Source organism: Osmia bicornis, unplaced genomic scaffold (genome assembly GCF_907164935.1).
Source record: "Osmia bicornis bicornis unplaced genomic scaffold, iOsmBic2.1, whole genome shotgun sequence".
Taxonomy (NCBI): domain Eukaryota; kingdom Metazoa; phylum Arthropoda; class Insecta; order Hymenoptera; family Megachilidae; genus Osmia; species Osmia bicornis.
In genome coordinates this window covers 10,491-28,855 of record NW_025791161.1, presented here as the reverse complement: position 1 = coordinate 28,855, position 18,365 = coordinate 10,491, and the positions used below count along the sequence as shown (strand labels likewise).

At 32.4% G+C, this 18,365-nt stretch overlaps 1 protein-coding gene across 1 annotated transcript; it reads left to right on the top strand.

Moving 5' to 3' along the window:
* Positions 1–686: 686 nt before the first annotated feature.
* Positions 687–3,239, top strand: LOC123988857. The gene is made up of 3 exons (XM_046289615.1): positions 687–1,396; positions 1,466–1,858; positions 2,045–3,239. The coding sequence occupies exons 1-3, from the start codon at positions 687–689 to the stop codon at positions 3,237–3,239; spliced, it is 2,298 nt and encodes a 765-aa protein (XP_046145571.1).
* The last annotated feature ends 15,126 nt before the right edge of the window (positions 3,240–18,365 follow it).

Genomic DNA, 18,365 nt, shown 5'->3' with positions numbered 1-18,365 from the left:
ATTGTTATGAAATGTACATTGGTCTGTGGGATTAAATCAGTATATTAAATTTCATCTGATGTAGATATATTAATAATGATATTGTTGTTAAATGTATATTACATATCAAATGCAGATATAGTAGTAACGATACTGTTATTATATGTACATTGTTCTGTGGGAAGGTATCAGTGTATTACATTATATCTATTGTAGATATAGTAATAACGAAACTGTTATTATATGTACATGGATCTGTGGGTAGGGATCAGTATATTACATTATATCGAATGTAGATATAGTAATAATGATGTTGTTACCAAAATTACATTGATCTGTGGGAAGGCATCAGTATATTACATTATATCCAATGTAGATATAGTATAAATGATACCGTTATTCAATGTACATTGATCTGCGGGAAGGAATCAGTATAGTGCAGCAGATCGAATGCAGATATAGTAATAACGATACTGCCATTATATGTACATTGATCGGTGGGTAGGGATCATTATATTACATTATATCTAATGCATATATAGTAATAATGATATTGTTCTTAAATGTACATTGGTCTGTGGGATTAAATCAGTATTTTAAATTTCATCTGATGTAGATATAGTAATAATGGTATTGTTATTACATGTACATTGATCGGTGGGAAGGGATCATTATATTACATTATATCTAATGTAGATATAGTAATAATGGCACCAAATAAGTCGAAAACAAGACCACCGAAGTCAGAGGCTATTGCCGTGCGCTTTGCTGACAAGGCGACGTTTGCTGATGTCCTGAGGCGAATGAAGGAGAAAGTGGGTGCCGGTGCTCAAGGGGTGAAAGCTATGAGACAGACGCGTGCAGGAAATCTTCTTTTGGAATTTTCCCAGACTGCGGATGTCGAAGGATTCCGACAGAAAATTGAAGGCTCTCTGGGCGATGATGTGCAGGTCTCAAGACTCCAACCACGTGCGGACATTGAAATAAGAGTGATTGACCCTTCTGTGGAGGTGGAAGAAGTTATCGCAGCGATAGTAAGCGAAACATCAGCGGTACCTGTTGATATCAAATGCCGCGTTTTAAGAGTTGACCAGAGGATGAATAAGGTCGCGGTTATTGAAGGACCTACGGTGAGATTAAATACCCTAATTAGAAAGGGAAAAATAAGGCTGGGGTGGACTATTGCCTCAGTCCGCGAGATCCCCAGGGTGGTACGGTGCTATAAGTGCCACGGTATCGGTCATATAGCCGTTAGGTGCGTCGAGTTCAAGAGCGACAAGGGAGTGTGCGGAAAGTGTGGTGGCCAGGATCACCAGATGAGAGATTGCACGGCTACGCCTAAGTGCCGACTATGTGTGAGGAAGGGACTCTCGGAGGAGGAGTCTAAACACGTGGCGGCATCTATTCGATGTCCCATGTATAGAGAAGCGATGAAGGTACTTGGTAATAAATAAATGATCAACGTACTGCAATTTAATATGAACAGGTGCAGGGCTGCCCATGAGCTCCTACTTAAGTCAGCGGAAGACCTGGAAGTCGACATCGTTGCAATTTCAGAACCAAACAGGGCCGGAAATGGCTGGTTCGTAGATTGTGGAATGGATGCCTGCATTTGGGTTACCCCGCGGGGCGAAAAGAAGTTCAAGGTCGTGAGAGCCCTCGACAAAGGGCCGGGGTACATAGCAATTAGGGTAGATGACTATACGGTCTTCAGCTGTTATTACTCCCCTAACTTGGAGTCCAATTGCTTGGACGAACAACTGACCGAACTGGAGGCTGCAATTAGAAGAACTAGGTCGGGCAAGGTCATCGTGCTAGGCGATTTTAATAGCAGATCCCCCTTGTGGGGCAGCGATAGGTCGTGTTCAAGAGGCAAGATGTTAGTACAGCTCTGCGAGGCTAATGACCTCTTCCCAATTCTGTCGCCCGGTGGGGCTACCTGCACTAGGGGGAGTGGATCTTAGATCGATATTTTGTTCTGTAATCCTGAAGCCAATGGAGTGCTGGTGAAGTCACAGGTACTGGATCATTATACGGCATCTGATCACCAGTATTTAATACACAGCTTTCAGGGTGACCGTGTTCACTGCAATCGTCTTCCAGAATTAGACGCCATTGGACCCGTAAATTGCCACAGTTTTATACGCAGATTCCTTGCCAGGTGGGGAGACGCGGTGTCACCGGCAACCCCTAAAACAACTGAGGACGTGGAGGGATTTATCCAGGAGCTGGAGGTAGTAGTAGAGTCAAGTAGGAGCCGCACGAAAGGACCTTTGGCAAACAAAACACGTGTCCCGTGGTGGACGCAAGAGATTGCGGAATTGCGGAAGCAGGCCCATAGTAAAAGGAGAGCACTCGCAAGGGTAAGGAAAAGCAAGGCGGAGGAGGAGGTACTACGTGCAGCCCAGGAGTATAAAATAGCTAAACATCGACTCAACTGGGAGATCAGGAAGGCGAAGAGGGAAGATTGGAAGAGATTAATGGACACGGTAGATAAGGATACGTGGGGCCAACCATATAAGGCCGTCCTACAATCAATAAAACCTAGAAAGGTACTGACCAAGTTGGACACGGAGGAGATGGAGGCGGTTATCCACAAACTTTTCGTCACTAGTGCTGGTGAGGAGACTGCTGATGATGTAGTAGTTGATGAAGGTCCCACGAGGATGACGCCGTCGGGAGATGACCTGAACCTGGAAAAAGAAAAAGAAGATGAGGATGTTATTACAGCAAGGGATGTAACCCTGGCCTGTGCTAGGGCGAACCCGAAGAAGGCATCGGGTCCAGATGGTGTGCCCGCGGGTGCCCTTAAAACTTTGGGCGCGAAGGCCAGTAAGTACCTAGCTGCTATTTTTAATGTGTGTTACAGAGAGGGATACTGGCCGCGGGCATGGAAAACAGGGCGGTTAGTATTACTACCTAAACCGAATAAGGAAGGCATGACAACGACCACTCAGGAGTATAGGCCACTGAGCATTATGTCGAACCTGAATAAAGTATTCGAGTACATAATAAAAAAGAAAATAGCAAAGGCTCTACAATTGTGTGATCTGGCGGAAAACCAATACGGCTTCCGTCAAGGTCGCAGTACAATACATGCGATTTCAGAGGTTATGGCGCACTGGGACTTGGCGAAAAGAGAAAGAAGACACTGTCTCCTTATATTAGTCGATGTTAAGAACGCGTTTAACACGCATAGATGGGCCAGTGTGCATAGGGAGATAAAGAAACGAGGGTTTCCCCCCGGCTCAGGGCCTTGACTAAGAGCTACCTGACTGACAGGTGGATCTTGTATCAGACACCGGAGGGCAATAAAACAATACAGGTATTTGCCGGAGTTCCGCAGGGGTCAGTTAATGGTCCAACACTTTGGAACATCGTATATGATGAAATATTACGGTTAAAGGTGAGGAGAGATGTTTACCTGGTAGGCTTTGCAGATGACGTTGGGATCATTGTAATAGACAGAGATATAGACAGGATGACGGCTGTCGCTGAAAAAACACTGATTGACCTCACTGAATGGTACCGTAAGGAAGGACTAACGCTGGCAGAACATAAGACCGAGGCAATTTACTCACGGGTAGGAAACATCCGGAGGGATTAAAGTTCAGATGTGGGAGAGTTTTAGTCACCAGCCAGAGAACAGCTAAATACCTAGGGGTGCTCTTTCCTAGAGATCAGGTGTTCAAAGAGCACATAGCGAAGGTCACAGATGCGGCTATGAAATATGCGAATGTAGTAGCTCAACTCGCCCCCAACACTGGTGGCGCGGGATTCGCTACTAGAACTCTGTATTACAGGATCGTAGAGTCGGTTACCCTGTACGCGGCTCCTATATGGAGAAGGGCAATGAAAACCCAGCTGAACGTTGCAAAGCTGAGGAGTGTGCAACGAATTGCCCTGGGAAGGGTTGCGCGTGCCTATCGAACGACACCAACGGAGGCGCTAATGGTGATCACGGGGTTCCCTCCCATCGACCTTCTGGCCGACGAAAGGGGTAGGATATTTGAGCGGATCAGGAAATTAGAAGAACAACACGAGGATATGGACCCGCAGAACAGGAAGGGTAAGGTGAAAGAGGAAGAGCGAGAGGCAACCATTACGCGTTGGCAGGCGGAGTGGGATGCCAGTGTGAATGGACGCTGGACCCATCGCATTATCCCTCGCATTAAAGAGTGGCTCGAGTGGGGACCAGAAATGGTAAACTACCAGACCACGCAGTGGTTAACAGGACACGGATGCTTTGGAACCTATCTCGAACGTTTTAAAAAAGCAGCAAATAGCCATTGTTGGTTTTGCCCCGGAGGGGTGGTCGATGATCCTGAACATTTATTAACAACGTGCACTCGCTGGCAGAGAGAGAGGGAAGCTGCCACCCAAAAAATTGGTGTGGCTGTAACACCCGAAAATTTTATGATGATCGCTAAAGATCCCAGGAAGAGGGTAGTTCTAAAAGGCTTTATAGAAACAGCCCTTAAGGACAAAGAGAGATGGGAGAGGGAAAACCTTAACAGGGCTGCCAGCAGGGGAGACCGTCGACAACGCGGTGCTTTGAGGTCTAGGAGGAGGAGACGACGACCACAGTGAGAAAAGAGTAAAAGACTGGGGAAACATCAAAGACAGTGGCGTGCCTACAGGAAGGAGGAAGAAACCACCCCCTCCTGTTATTTCTGGAGGAACCTTGAAGTAATGCCATAGGGCGGTCCCGAGGTGACTTTCTATGCGCCAGGAGCAGCTGAGGAGCGAGGGGTTTTATTTTAGTAGGTATACCGGAAGAACGGGAGTCCTACACTACCGGGTCACATACCATCTTGACCCGGTGTGCGCAATGCATTTTCTTTCCCCTCGTTTAAAAAAAAAAAAAAAAAAAAAAAGAGATATAGTAATACTGATATTGTTATTAAATGTACATTGATCTGAGGGATTAAATCAGTATATTAAATTACATCTGATGTAGATATAGTAATAATGGTATTGTTATTAAATGTACATTGGTCTGTGGGATTAAATCAGTATATTAAATTTCATCTGATGTAGATATATTAATAATGATATTGTTGTTAAATGTATATTACATATCAAATGCAGATATAGTAGCAACGATACTGTTATTATATATACATTGTTCTGTGGGAAGGTATCAGTGTATTACATTATATCTATTGTAGATATAGTAATAACGAAACTGTTATTATATGTACATGGATCTGTGGGTAGGGATCAGTATATTACATTATATCGAATGTAGATATAGTAATAATGATGTTGTTACCAAAATTACATTGATCTGTGGGAAGGCATCAGTATATTACATTGTATCCAATGTAGATATAGTAATAATGATATTGTTATTAAATGTACATTGGTTTGTGGGAATAAATCAGTATATTACCTTACATCTGATGTAGATATATTAATAATGATATTGTTATTAAATGTATATTACATATCAAATGGAGATATAGTAATAACGATGCTGCCATTATATGTACATTGATCGGTGGGAAGGGATCATTATATTGAATTATATCTAATGTAGATACAGTAATAATGATATGGTTATTAAATGTACATTGGTCTGTGGGAATAAATCAGTATATTACATTACATCTGATGTAGATATATTAATAATGATATTGTTATTAAATGTATATTACATATCTAATGTAGATATAGTAATAACGATACTGTTATTATATGTAAATTGATCTGTGGGAAGGTATCAGTATATCACATTATATCTAATGTAGATATAGTAATAACGATACTGTTATTATATGTACATTGATCTGTGGGAAGGTATCAGTATATTACATTGTATCCCATGTAGATATAGTATAATGATATTGTTATTGAATGTACACTGATCTGCGGGATTAAATCAGTATATTAAATTTCATCTGATGTAGATATATTAATAATGATATTGTTATTAAATGTATAGTACATATCAAATGCAGATATAGTAGTAACGATACTGTTATTATATGTACATTGATCTGTGGGAACGTATCGGTGTATTACATTATATCTATTGTAGATATAGTAATAACGAAACTGTTATTATATGTACATGGATCTGTGGGTAGGGATCAGTATCTTACATTATATCTAATGTAGATATAGTAATAACGATACTGTTATTATATGTACATTGATCTGTGGGAAGGTATCAGTATATTACATTGTATCCAATGTAGATATAGTAATAATGATATTGTTATTAAATGTACATTGGTTTGTGGGAATAAATCAGTATATTACCTTACATTTGATGTAGATATATTAATAATGATATTGTTATTAAATGTATATTACATATCTAATGTAGATATAGTAATAATGATGTTGTTACCAAAATTACATTGATCTGTGGGAAGGCATCAGTATATCACATTATATCCAATGTAGATATAGTATAAATGATACCGTTATTCTATACATTGATCTGCGGGAAGGTACCAGTATATTACATTATATCTATTGTAGATATAGTAATGACGAACCTGTTATTATATGTACATTGATCTGTGGGTAGGGATCAGTATATTACATTATATCTAATGTAGATATAGTAATAATGGTATTGTTATTAAATGTACATTGGTCTGTGGGATTCAATCAGTATATTAAATTTCATCTGATGTAGATATAGTAATAATGATATTGTTATTAAATGTATATTACATATCTAATGTAGATATAGTAATAACGATACTGTTATTATATGTAAATTGATCTGTGGGAAGGTATCAGTATATCACATTATATCTAATGTAGATATAGTAATAACGATACTGTTATTATATGTACATTGATCTGTGGGAAGGTATCAGTATATTACATTGTATCCCATGTAGATATAGTAATAATGATATTGTTATTGAATGTACACTGATCTGCGGGATTAAATCAGTATATTAAATTTCATCTGATGTAGATATATTAATAATGATATTGTTATTAAATGTATAGTACATATCAAATGCAGATATAGTAGTAACGATACTGTTATTATATGTACATTGATCTGTGGGAAGGTATCGGTGTATTACATTATATCCATTGTAGATATAGTAATAACGAAACTGTTATTATATGTACATGGATCTGTGGGTAGGGATCAGTATCTTACATTATATCTAATGTAGATATAGTAATAACGATACTGTTATTATATGTACATTGATCTGTGGGAAGGTATCAGTATATTACATTGTATCCAATGTAGATATAGTAATAATGATATTGTTATTAAATGTACATTGGTTTGTGGGAATAAATCAGTATATTACCTTACATCTGATGTAGATATATTAATAATGATATTGTTATTAAATGTATATTACATATCTAATGTAGATATAGTAATAATGATGTTGTTACCAAAATTACATTGATCTGTGGGAAGGCATCAGTATATCACATTATATACAATGTAGATATAGTATAAATGATACCGTTATTCTATACATTGATCTGCGGGAAGGTACCAGTATATTACATTATATCTATTGTAGATATAGTAATGACGAATCTGTTATTATATGTACATTGATCTGTGGGTGGGGATCAGTATATTACATTATATCTAATGTAGATATAGTAATAATGGTATTGTTATTAAATGTACATTGGTCTGTTTGGATTCAATCAGTATATTAAATTTCATCTGATGTAGATATAGTAATAAATGTGTATTACATATCTAATGTAGATATAGTAATAACGATACTGTTATTATATGTACATTGATCTGTGGGAAGGTATCAGTATATTACATTGTATCGCATGTAGATATAGTAACAATGATATTGTTATTGAATGTATACTGGTCTGTGGGATTAAATCAGTATATTAAATTTCATCTGATGTAGATATAGTATAAATGATATTGTTACCAAAAGTACATTGATCTGTGGGACTAAATCAGTATATTAAATTACATCTGATGTAGATATAGTATAAATGATACTGTTACTCAATGTACATTGATCTGTGGGAAGGTATCAGTATATTACATTATATCTATTGTAGATATAGTAATAACGAAACTGCTATTATATGTACATTGATCTGTGGGAAGGTACCAGTATATTACATTGTATCCAATGTAGCTATAATAATAATGATATTGTTATTAAATGTACATTGGTCTGTGGAATAAATCAGTATATTACATTACATCTGATGTAGATATATTAATAATGATATTGTTATTAAATGTATATTACATATCTAATGTAGATATAGTAATAACGATACTGTTATTATATGTAAATTGATCTGTGGGAAGATATTAGTATATTACATTATATCTAATGTAGATATAGTAATAACGATACTGTTATTATATGTACATTGATCTGTGGGAAGGTATCAGTGTATTACATTATATCTATTGTAGATATAGTAATAACGAAACTGTTATTATATGTACATGGATCTGAGGGTAGGGATCAGTCTATTACATTATATCTAATGTATATATAGTAATAATGATGCTGTTACCAAAATTACATTGATCTGTGGGAAGGCATCAGTATATTACATTATATCCAATGTAGATATAGTATAAATGATACCGTTATTAAATGTATCTACAATAGATATAATGTAATATACTGATACCTTCCCATAGATCAATGTACATACAATAACAGTATCACTATTACTATATCTACATTAGATACGTAATATACATTAAATAACAATATCGTTATTACTATACCTACATCAGATGAAATGTAATATACTCACTTAATCCCACAGACTAATGTACATTTAATAACAATATCATTATTACTGTATCTACATTAGATATAATGTAATATAATGATCCCTTCCCACTGATCAATGTACATATAATGGCAGTATCGTTATTACTATATCTCCATTTGATATGTAATATACATTTAATAACAATATCATTATTAATATATCTACATCAGATGTAATGTAATATACTGATTTATTCCCACAGACCAATGTACGTTTAATAACAATATCATTACTACTATATCTACATTAGATATAATGTAATATAATGATCCCTTCCACTGATCAATGTACATATAATGGCAATATCCTTAGTACTATATCTGCATTAGATCTGCTGCAATATACTGATTCCTTCCCACAGATCAATGTACATTGAGTAACAGAATCATTTATACTATATCTACATTGGATATAATGTAATATACCGATCTCTTCCCACAGATCAATGTAATTTTGGTAACAATATAATTATTACTATATCTACATCAGATGTAATGTAATATACTGATTTAATCCCACAGACCAATGTACATTTAATAACAATATCATTATTACTATATCTACATCAGATGAAATGTAATACACTGATTTAACCCCACAGATCAATGTACATATAATAACAGTTTAGTTATTACTATATCTACATTAGATATAATGTAATATAATGATCCCTTCCCACCAATCAATGTACATATAATGGCAGTATCGTTATTACTATATCTACATTGATTATTTAATATACATTTAATAACAATATGATTATTACTATATCTACATCAGATGAAATTTAATATACTGATTTAATCCCACAGATCGATGCACATTTAATAACAATATCATTATTACTATATCTACTTTAGATATAATGTAATATAATGATCCCTTCCCACCGATCAATGTACATATATGGCAGTATCGTTATTTCTATATCTACATTTGATATTTAATATACATTTAATAACCATATCATTATTAATATTTCTACATCAGATGAAATTTAATATACTGATTTAATCCCACAGACCAATGTACATTTAATAACAATACCATTATTACCATATCTACATCAGATGTAATGTAATATACTGATTTATTCCCACTGACCAATGTACATTTAATAACAATATCATACTATATCCACATTAGATACAATGTAATATACTGATACCTTCCCACAGATCAATATACATATAATAACAGTATCGTTATTACGATATCTACGTTAGATATGTAATATACATTTAATAACAATATCACTATTACTATATCTACATCAGATGAAATTTAATATACTATTTTTGATCCCACAGACCAATGTACATTTAATAACAATATCATTATTACTATATCTACATCAGATGTAATTTAATATACTGATTTAATCCCACAGATCAATGTACATATAATAACAGTTTCGTTATTACTATATCTACAATAGATATAATGTTATATACTGATACCTTCCCACAGATCAATGTACATATAATGACAGTATCGTTATTAATATATCTACATTAGATGAAATTTAATATACTGATTTAATCCCACAGACCAATGTACATTTAATAACAATATCATTATTACTATATCTACATTAGATATAATGTAATATAATGATTCCTTCCCACCGATCAATGTACATATAATGGCAGTATCGTTATTACTATATTTCCATTTGATATGTAATATACATTTAATAACAATATCATTATTACTATATCTACATCAAATGTAATGTAATATACTGATCCCTTCCCACAGATCAATGTACATATAATAACAGTATCGTTATTACTATATCTACATTAGATATGTAATATACATTTAATAACAATATCATTATTACTATATCTACATCAGACGAAAGGGTCTATCCGTATAAGTATAGTGAATCGGCCCCAGCAACACTTTCGATTGATATTTATACCACATAATGCTTTTTGCCTAAACAACAACTGTGTGCAATTTCAACCCCCAACCCCCTCTGATAAGGGAGATATGAGGGTAAAACCGAAAACCTTTATCATTTTTTTTCTCGCAAACTATTTAAGATATTTGATCACATTAAAGTGCAAATAGTAGATATTCATTAGCTGTATATCATATTTTTTTTTCAAAATTTTTATTCGATGATTAAGGGTTGAAAATTAATAAATAAATTTTTGAAAATGATTTTTATAAACAATCCCTTGGATGACACCCACCGAAAAAATTACGAATAATCCTTTAGTATTTAACTATTATCTGTAAAAATTTCAAGAGTGTCGGATTGGTACATCATAGTTAAAAAAAAATAAAACCAATGCAACGCCCTTTCATAAGGCAAAGCCGGCCTGAACGATAGAGGCGCTCAACCTAACCGACCTACAGGGGAATACGTAACGCCGACCCGCCACGTTTCTCGTACCAGAAACAGCTCTCAGAAAAGTATGAGTTCTTCTTTCCCTAAACTGTGTGTTACTTAACAGTCATTTATTTAAATAATATATTAACAATTTAAATTTTTTAATTAAGTTTTCTGGTCCTAACTTTTAACGTCCGTGTTTTCACGGTGTTTCTCGTTTTAAGTATGTGGGAGCCCTAAATCACAGATTTATATCATGTCTTGAACAATGGCACTGTGTTAGATGCCATTAGTTGTCCTTTTAATAGTCGAAAAAGGTATCACAGGTATAACTGCAATATCATTCTATTCAACGCTGTAAAGAACATAGACTTCTATAACTATTTCCGTCTTTACCTTTTCACGCACGTATTACTTTTAATTAAATTGTAGCTGGTGCCTGTGAATAGTTGTAACTAAGGTTTTCCTCTTTTAAGTATATGGTCGCCCTGAAAAGGGTTAATTATATTATAGCGTACCAGTACTACCTGGAAATGTACTAACATTATTCCAGTTATTGATGAAAACAGCGACGAAGATTAAAACTTATTTACAAGCGTGTTTTTAAAAAAAAAGTTTTTGAGTGTTCTGTTTCAAATCATATACTTCAATCTGACAATACATAACACAATCAGCTCTTTTTAGGGCTTAATAATCAGCCCTGAAAAGGGCTCCCACATACTTAAAACGAGGAACACCTTAGTTGCATTTATCAAAGGGTGCCATTTGTAACGTACAACATAATCAGCTCTTTTTAGGGCTCCCACATACTTAAAACGAGAAACACCGTGAAAACACGGACGTTAAAGTTAGGACCAGAAAACTTAATTAAAAAATTTAAATTGTTAATATATTATTTAAATAAATGACTGTTAAGTAACACACAGTTTAGGGAAAGAAGAACTCATACTTTTCTGAGAGCTGTTTCTGGTACGAGAAACGTGGCGGGTCGGCGCTACGTATTCCCCTGTAGGTCGGTTAGGTTGAGCGCCTCTATCGTTCAGGCCGGCTTTGCCTTATGAAAGGGCGTTGCATTGGTTTTATTTTTTTTTAACTATGATGTACCAATCCGACACTCTTGAAATTTTTACAGATAATAGTTAAATAGTAAAGGATTATTCTTAATTTTTTCGGTGGGTGTCATCCAAGGGATTGTTTATAAAAATCATTTTCAAAAATTTATTTATTAATTTTCAACCCTTAATCATCGAATAAAAATTTTGAAAAAAAAATATGATATACAGCTAATGAATATCTACTATTTGCACTTTAATTTGATCAAATATCTTAAATAGTTTGCGAGAAAAAAAATGATAAAGGTTTTCGGTTTTACCCTCATATCTCCCTTATCAGAGGGGGTTGGGGGTTGAAATTGCACACAGTTGTTGTTTAGGCAAAAAGCATTATGTGGTATAAATATCAACCGAAAGTGTTGCTGGGGCCGATTCACTATGCTTATACGGCTAGACCCTTTAATATACTGATTTAATCCCACAGACCTATGTACATTTAATAACAATACCATTATTACTATATCTACATCAGATGTATTGTAATATATTGATTTATTCCCACGGACCAATGTACATTTAATAACAATATCAATATTACTATATCTTCATTAGATATAATGTAATATACTGATCATTTCCCACAGATCAATGCACAGATTGTAACATTATCGTCATTACTATATCTACATTAGATATATAATAAACACTTAATAACTGTAATCGCTATTACTATATCTACATTAGATATGTTATATACTGATTCCTTCCCACAGATCAATGTACATTGAGTAACAGTATCATTTATACTATATCTACATTGGATATAATGTAATATACTGATGCCTTCCCACAGATCAATGTAATTTTGGTAACAACATCATTATTACTATATCTACATTAGATATAATGTAATATACTGATCCCTACCCACGGATCCATGTACATATAATAACAGTTTCGTTATTACTATATCTACATTAGATATAATGTAATATACTGTTACCTTCCCACAGATCAATGTAGTTTTGGTAACAACATCATTATTACTATATCTACATTGGATATAATGTAATATACTGATCCCTTCCCACAGATCAATGTAATTTTGGTAACAATATGATTATTACTATATCTAAATTAGATATAATGTAATATACTGATCCCTTCCCACAGATCAATGTACATATAATAACAGTATCGTTATTACTATATCTACATTAGATATGTAATATACATTTAATAACAATATCATTATTACTATATCTACATCAGACGAAATTTAATATACTGAGTTAATCCCACACACCTATGTACATTTAATAACAATACCATTATTACTATATCTACATCAGATGTATTGTAATATACTGATTTATTCCCACGGACCAATGTACATTTAATAACAATATCAATATTACTATATCTTCATTAGATATAATGTAATATAGTGATCATTTCCCACAGATCAATGCACAGATTGTAACATTATCGTCATTACTATATCTACATTAGATATATAATAAACACTTAATAACTGTAATCGCTATTACTATATCTACATTAGATATGTTATATACTGATTCCTTCCCACAGATCAATGTACATTGAATAACAGTATCATTTATACTATATCTACATTGGATGTAATGTAATATACTGATCCCTTCCCACAGATCAATGTAATTTTGATAACAATATCATTATTACTATATCTACATTAGATATAACGTAATATACTGATTTAATCCCACGGACCAATGTACATTTAATAACAATACCACTATTACTATATCTACATCAGATGTAATTTAATATACTGATTTAATCCCACAGACCGATATACGTTTAATAACAATATCACTATTACTATATGTTCATTAGATATAATGTAATATACTGATCATTTCCCACAGATCAATGCACAGATTGTATCATTACCGTCATTACTATATCTACATTCGATACGTAATAAACACTTAATAACAGTATCGTTATTACTGTATCTACATTCGATCTACTGCAATATACTGAATCCTTCCCACAGATCAATGTACATTGAATAACAGTATCATTTATACTATATCTACAATGGATATAATGTAATATACTGATGCCTTCCCACAGATCAATGTAATTTTGGTAACAATATCATTATTACTATATCTACATTAGACATAATGTAGTATACTGATACCTTCCCACAGATCAATGTACATATAATAACAGTTTCGTTATTAGTATATCTACATTAGATATAATGTAATATACTGATCCCTACCCACAGATCAATGTACATATAATAATAGATTCGTTATTACTATATCTACAATAGATATAATGTAATATGCTGATACATTCCCACAGATCAATGTACATATAATAACAGTATCGTTATTACTATATCTACATTAGATATGTAATATACATTTAATAACAATATCAATATTACTATATCTACATCAGATGAAATGTAATATACTGATTTAATCCAACAGATCAATGTACATTTAATAACAATATCATTATTACTATTTCTACATTAGATATAATGTAATATAATGATTCCTTCCCACCGATCAATGTACATATAATGGCAGTATCGTTATTACTATATTTCCATTTGATATGTAATATACATTTAATAACAATATCATTATTACTATATCTACATCAGATGTAATGTAATATACTGATACCTTCCCACAGATCAATGTACATATAATAACAGTTTCGTTGTTACTATATCTACAATAGATATAATGTAGTATACTGATCCCTTCCCACAGATCAATGTACATATAATAACAGTTTCGTTATTACTATATCTACATTAGATATGTAATACACATTTAATAACAATATCATTATTGCTATATCTACATCAGATGAAATGTAATATACTGATTTATTCCCACAGACCAATGTACATTTAATAACAATATCATACTATATCTACATTAGATGCAATATAATATACTGATACCTTGCCACAGATCAATGTACATACAATAACAGTAGCGTTATTACTATATCTACATTAGATATGTAATATACATTTAACAACAATATCATTATTACTATATATACATCAGATGAAATTTAATATACTGATTTAATCCCATAGACCAATGTACATTTAATAACAATACAATTATTACTATATCTACATCAGATGTAGTTTAATACACTGATTTAATCCCACAGATCAATGTACATATAATGACAGTTTCGTTATTACTATATCTACATTAGATATAATGTAATATACTGATCCCTACCCACAGATCAATGTACATATAATAATAGATTCGTTATTACTATATCTACAATAGATATAATGTAATATACTGATACCTTCCCACAGATCAATGTACATTGAATAACAGTATCATTTATACTATATCTACATTGGATGTAATGTAATATACTGATCCCTTCCCACAGATCAATGTAGTTTCGGTAACAACATCATTATTACTATATCTACATTGGATATAATGTAATATACTGATCCCTTCCCACAGATCAATGTAATTTTGGTAACTATATCTAAATTAGATATAATGTAATATACTGATCCCTTCCCACAGATCAATGTACATATAATAACAGTATCGTTATTACTATATCTACATTAGATATGTAATATACATTTAATAACAATATCATTATTACTATATCTACATCAGACGAAATTTAATATACTGAGTGAATCCCACACACCTATGTACATTTAATAACAATACCATTATTACTATATCTACATCAGATGTATTGTAATATATTGATTTATTCCCACGGACCAATGTACATTTAATAACAATATCAATATTACTATATCTTCATTAGATATAATGTAATATACTGATCGTTTCCCACAGATCAATGCACAGATTGTAACATTATCGTCATTACTATATCTACATTAGATATATAATAAACACTTAATAACTGTAATCGCTATTACTATATCTACATTAGATATGTTATATACTGATTCCTTCCCACAGATCAATGTACATTGAATAACAGTATCATTTATACTATATCTACATTGGATGTAATGTAATATACTGATCCCTTCCCACAGATCAATGTAATTTTGATAACAATATCATTATTACTATATCTACATTAGATATAACGTAATATACTGATTTAATCCCACAGACCAATGTACATTTAATAACAATACCACTATTACTATATCTACATCAGATGTAATTTAATATACTGATTTAATCCCACAGACCGATATACGTTTAATAACAATATCACTATTACTATATGTTCATTAGATATAATGTAATATACTGATCATTTCCCACAGATCAATGCACAGATTGTATCATTACCGTCATTACTATATCTACATTCGATACGTAATAAACACTTAATAACAGTATCGTTATTACTGTATCTACATTCGATCTACTGCAATATACTGAATCCTTCCCACAGATCAATGTACATTGAATAACAGTATCATTTATACTATATCTACAATGGATATAATGTAATATACTGATGCCTTCCCACAGATCAATGTAATTTTGGTAACAATATCATTATTACTATATCTACATTAGACATAATGTAGCATACTGATCCCTTCCCACAGATCAATGTACATATAATAACAGTTTCGTTATTAGTATATCTACATTAGATATAATGTAATATACTGATCCCTACCCACAGATCAATGTACATATAATAATAGATTCGTTATTACTATATCTACAATAGATATAATGCAATATACTGATACCTTCCCACAGATCAATGTACATATAATAACAGTTTCGTTATTACTATATCTACATTAGATATAATGTAATATACTGATCCCTACCCACAGATCAATGTACATATAATAATAGATTCGTTATTACTATATCTACAATAGATATAATGTAATATGCTGATACATTCCCACAGATCAATGTACATATAATAACAGTATCGTTATTACTATATCTACATTAGATATGTAATATACATTTAATAACAATATCAATATTACTATATCTACATCAGATGAAATGTAATATACTGATTTAATCCCACCGAACAATGTACATTTAATAACAATATCAAAATTACAATGTCTACATCAGATATAATGTAATATAATGATCCCTTCCCACAGATCAATGTACATATAATAACAGTTTCGTTGTTACTATATCTACAATAGATATAATGTAATATGCTGATACATTCCCACAGATCAATGTACATATAATAACAGTTTCGTTATTACTATAGCTACATTAGATATGTAATACACATTTAATAACAATATCATTATTGCTATATCTACATCAGATGAAATGTAATATACTGATTTATTCCCACAGACCAATGTACATTTAATAACAATATCATACTATATCTACATTAGATGCAATATAATATACTGATACCTTCCCACAGATCAATGTACATACAATAACAGTAGCGTTATTACTATATGTACATTAGATATGTAATATACATTTAACAACAATATCATTATTACTATATATACATCAGATGAAATTTAATATACTGATTTAATCCCATAGACCAATGTACATTTAATAACAATACAATTATTACTATATCTACATCAGATGTAGTTTAATACACTGATTTAATCCCACAGATCAATGTACATATAATGACAGTTTCGTTATTACTATATCTACATTAGATATAATGTAATATACTGATCCCTACCCACAGATCAATGTACATATAATAATAGATTCGTTATTACTATATCTACAATAGATATAATGTAATATACTGATACCTTCCCACAGATCAATGTACATTGAATAACAGTATCGTTTATACTATATCTACATTGGATGTAATGTAATATACTGATCCCTTCCCACAGATCAATGTAGTTTTGGTAACAACATCATTATTACTATATCTACATTGGATATAATGTAATATACTGATCCCTTCCCACAGATCAATGTAATTTTGGTAACTATATCTAAATTAGATATAATGTAATATACTGATCCCTTCCCACAGATCAATGTACATATAATAACAGTATCGTTATTACTATATCTACATTAGATATGTAATATACATTTAATAACAATATCATTATTACTATATCTACATCAGACGAAATTTAATATACTGAGTGAATCCCACACACCTATGTACATTTAATAACAATACCATTATTACTATAT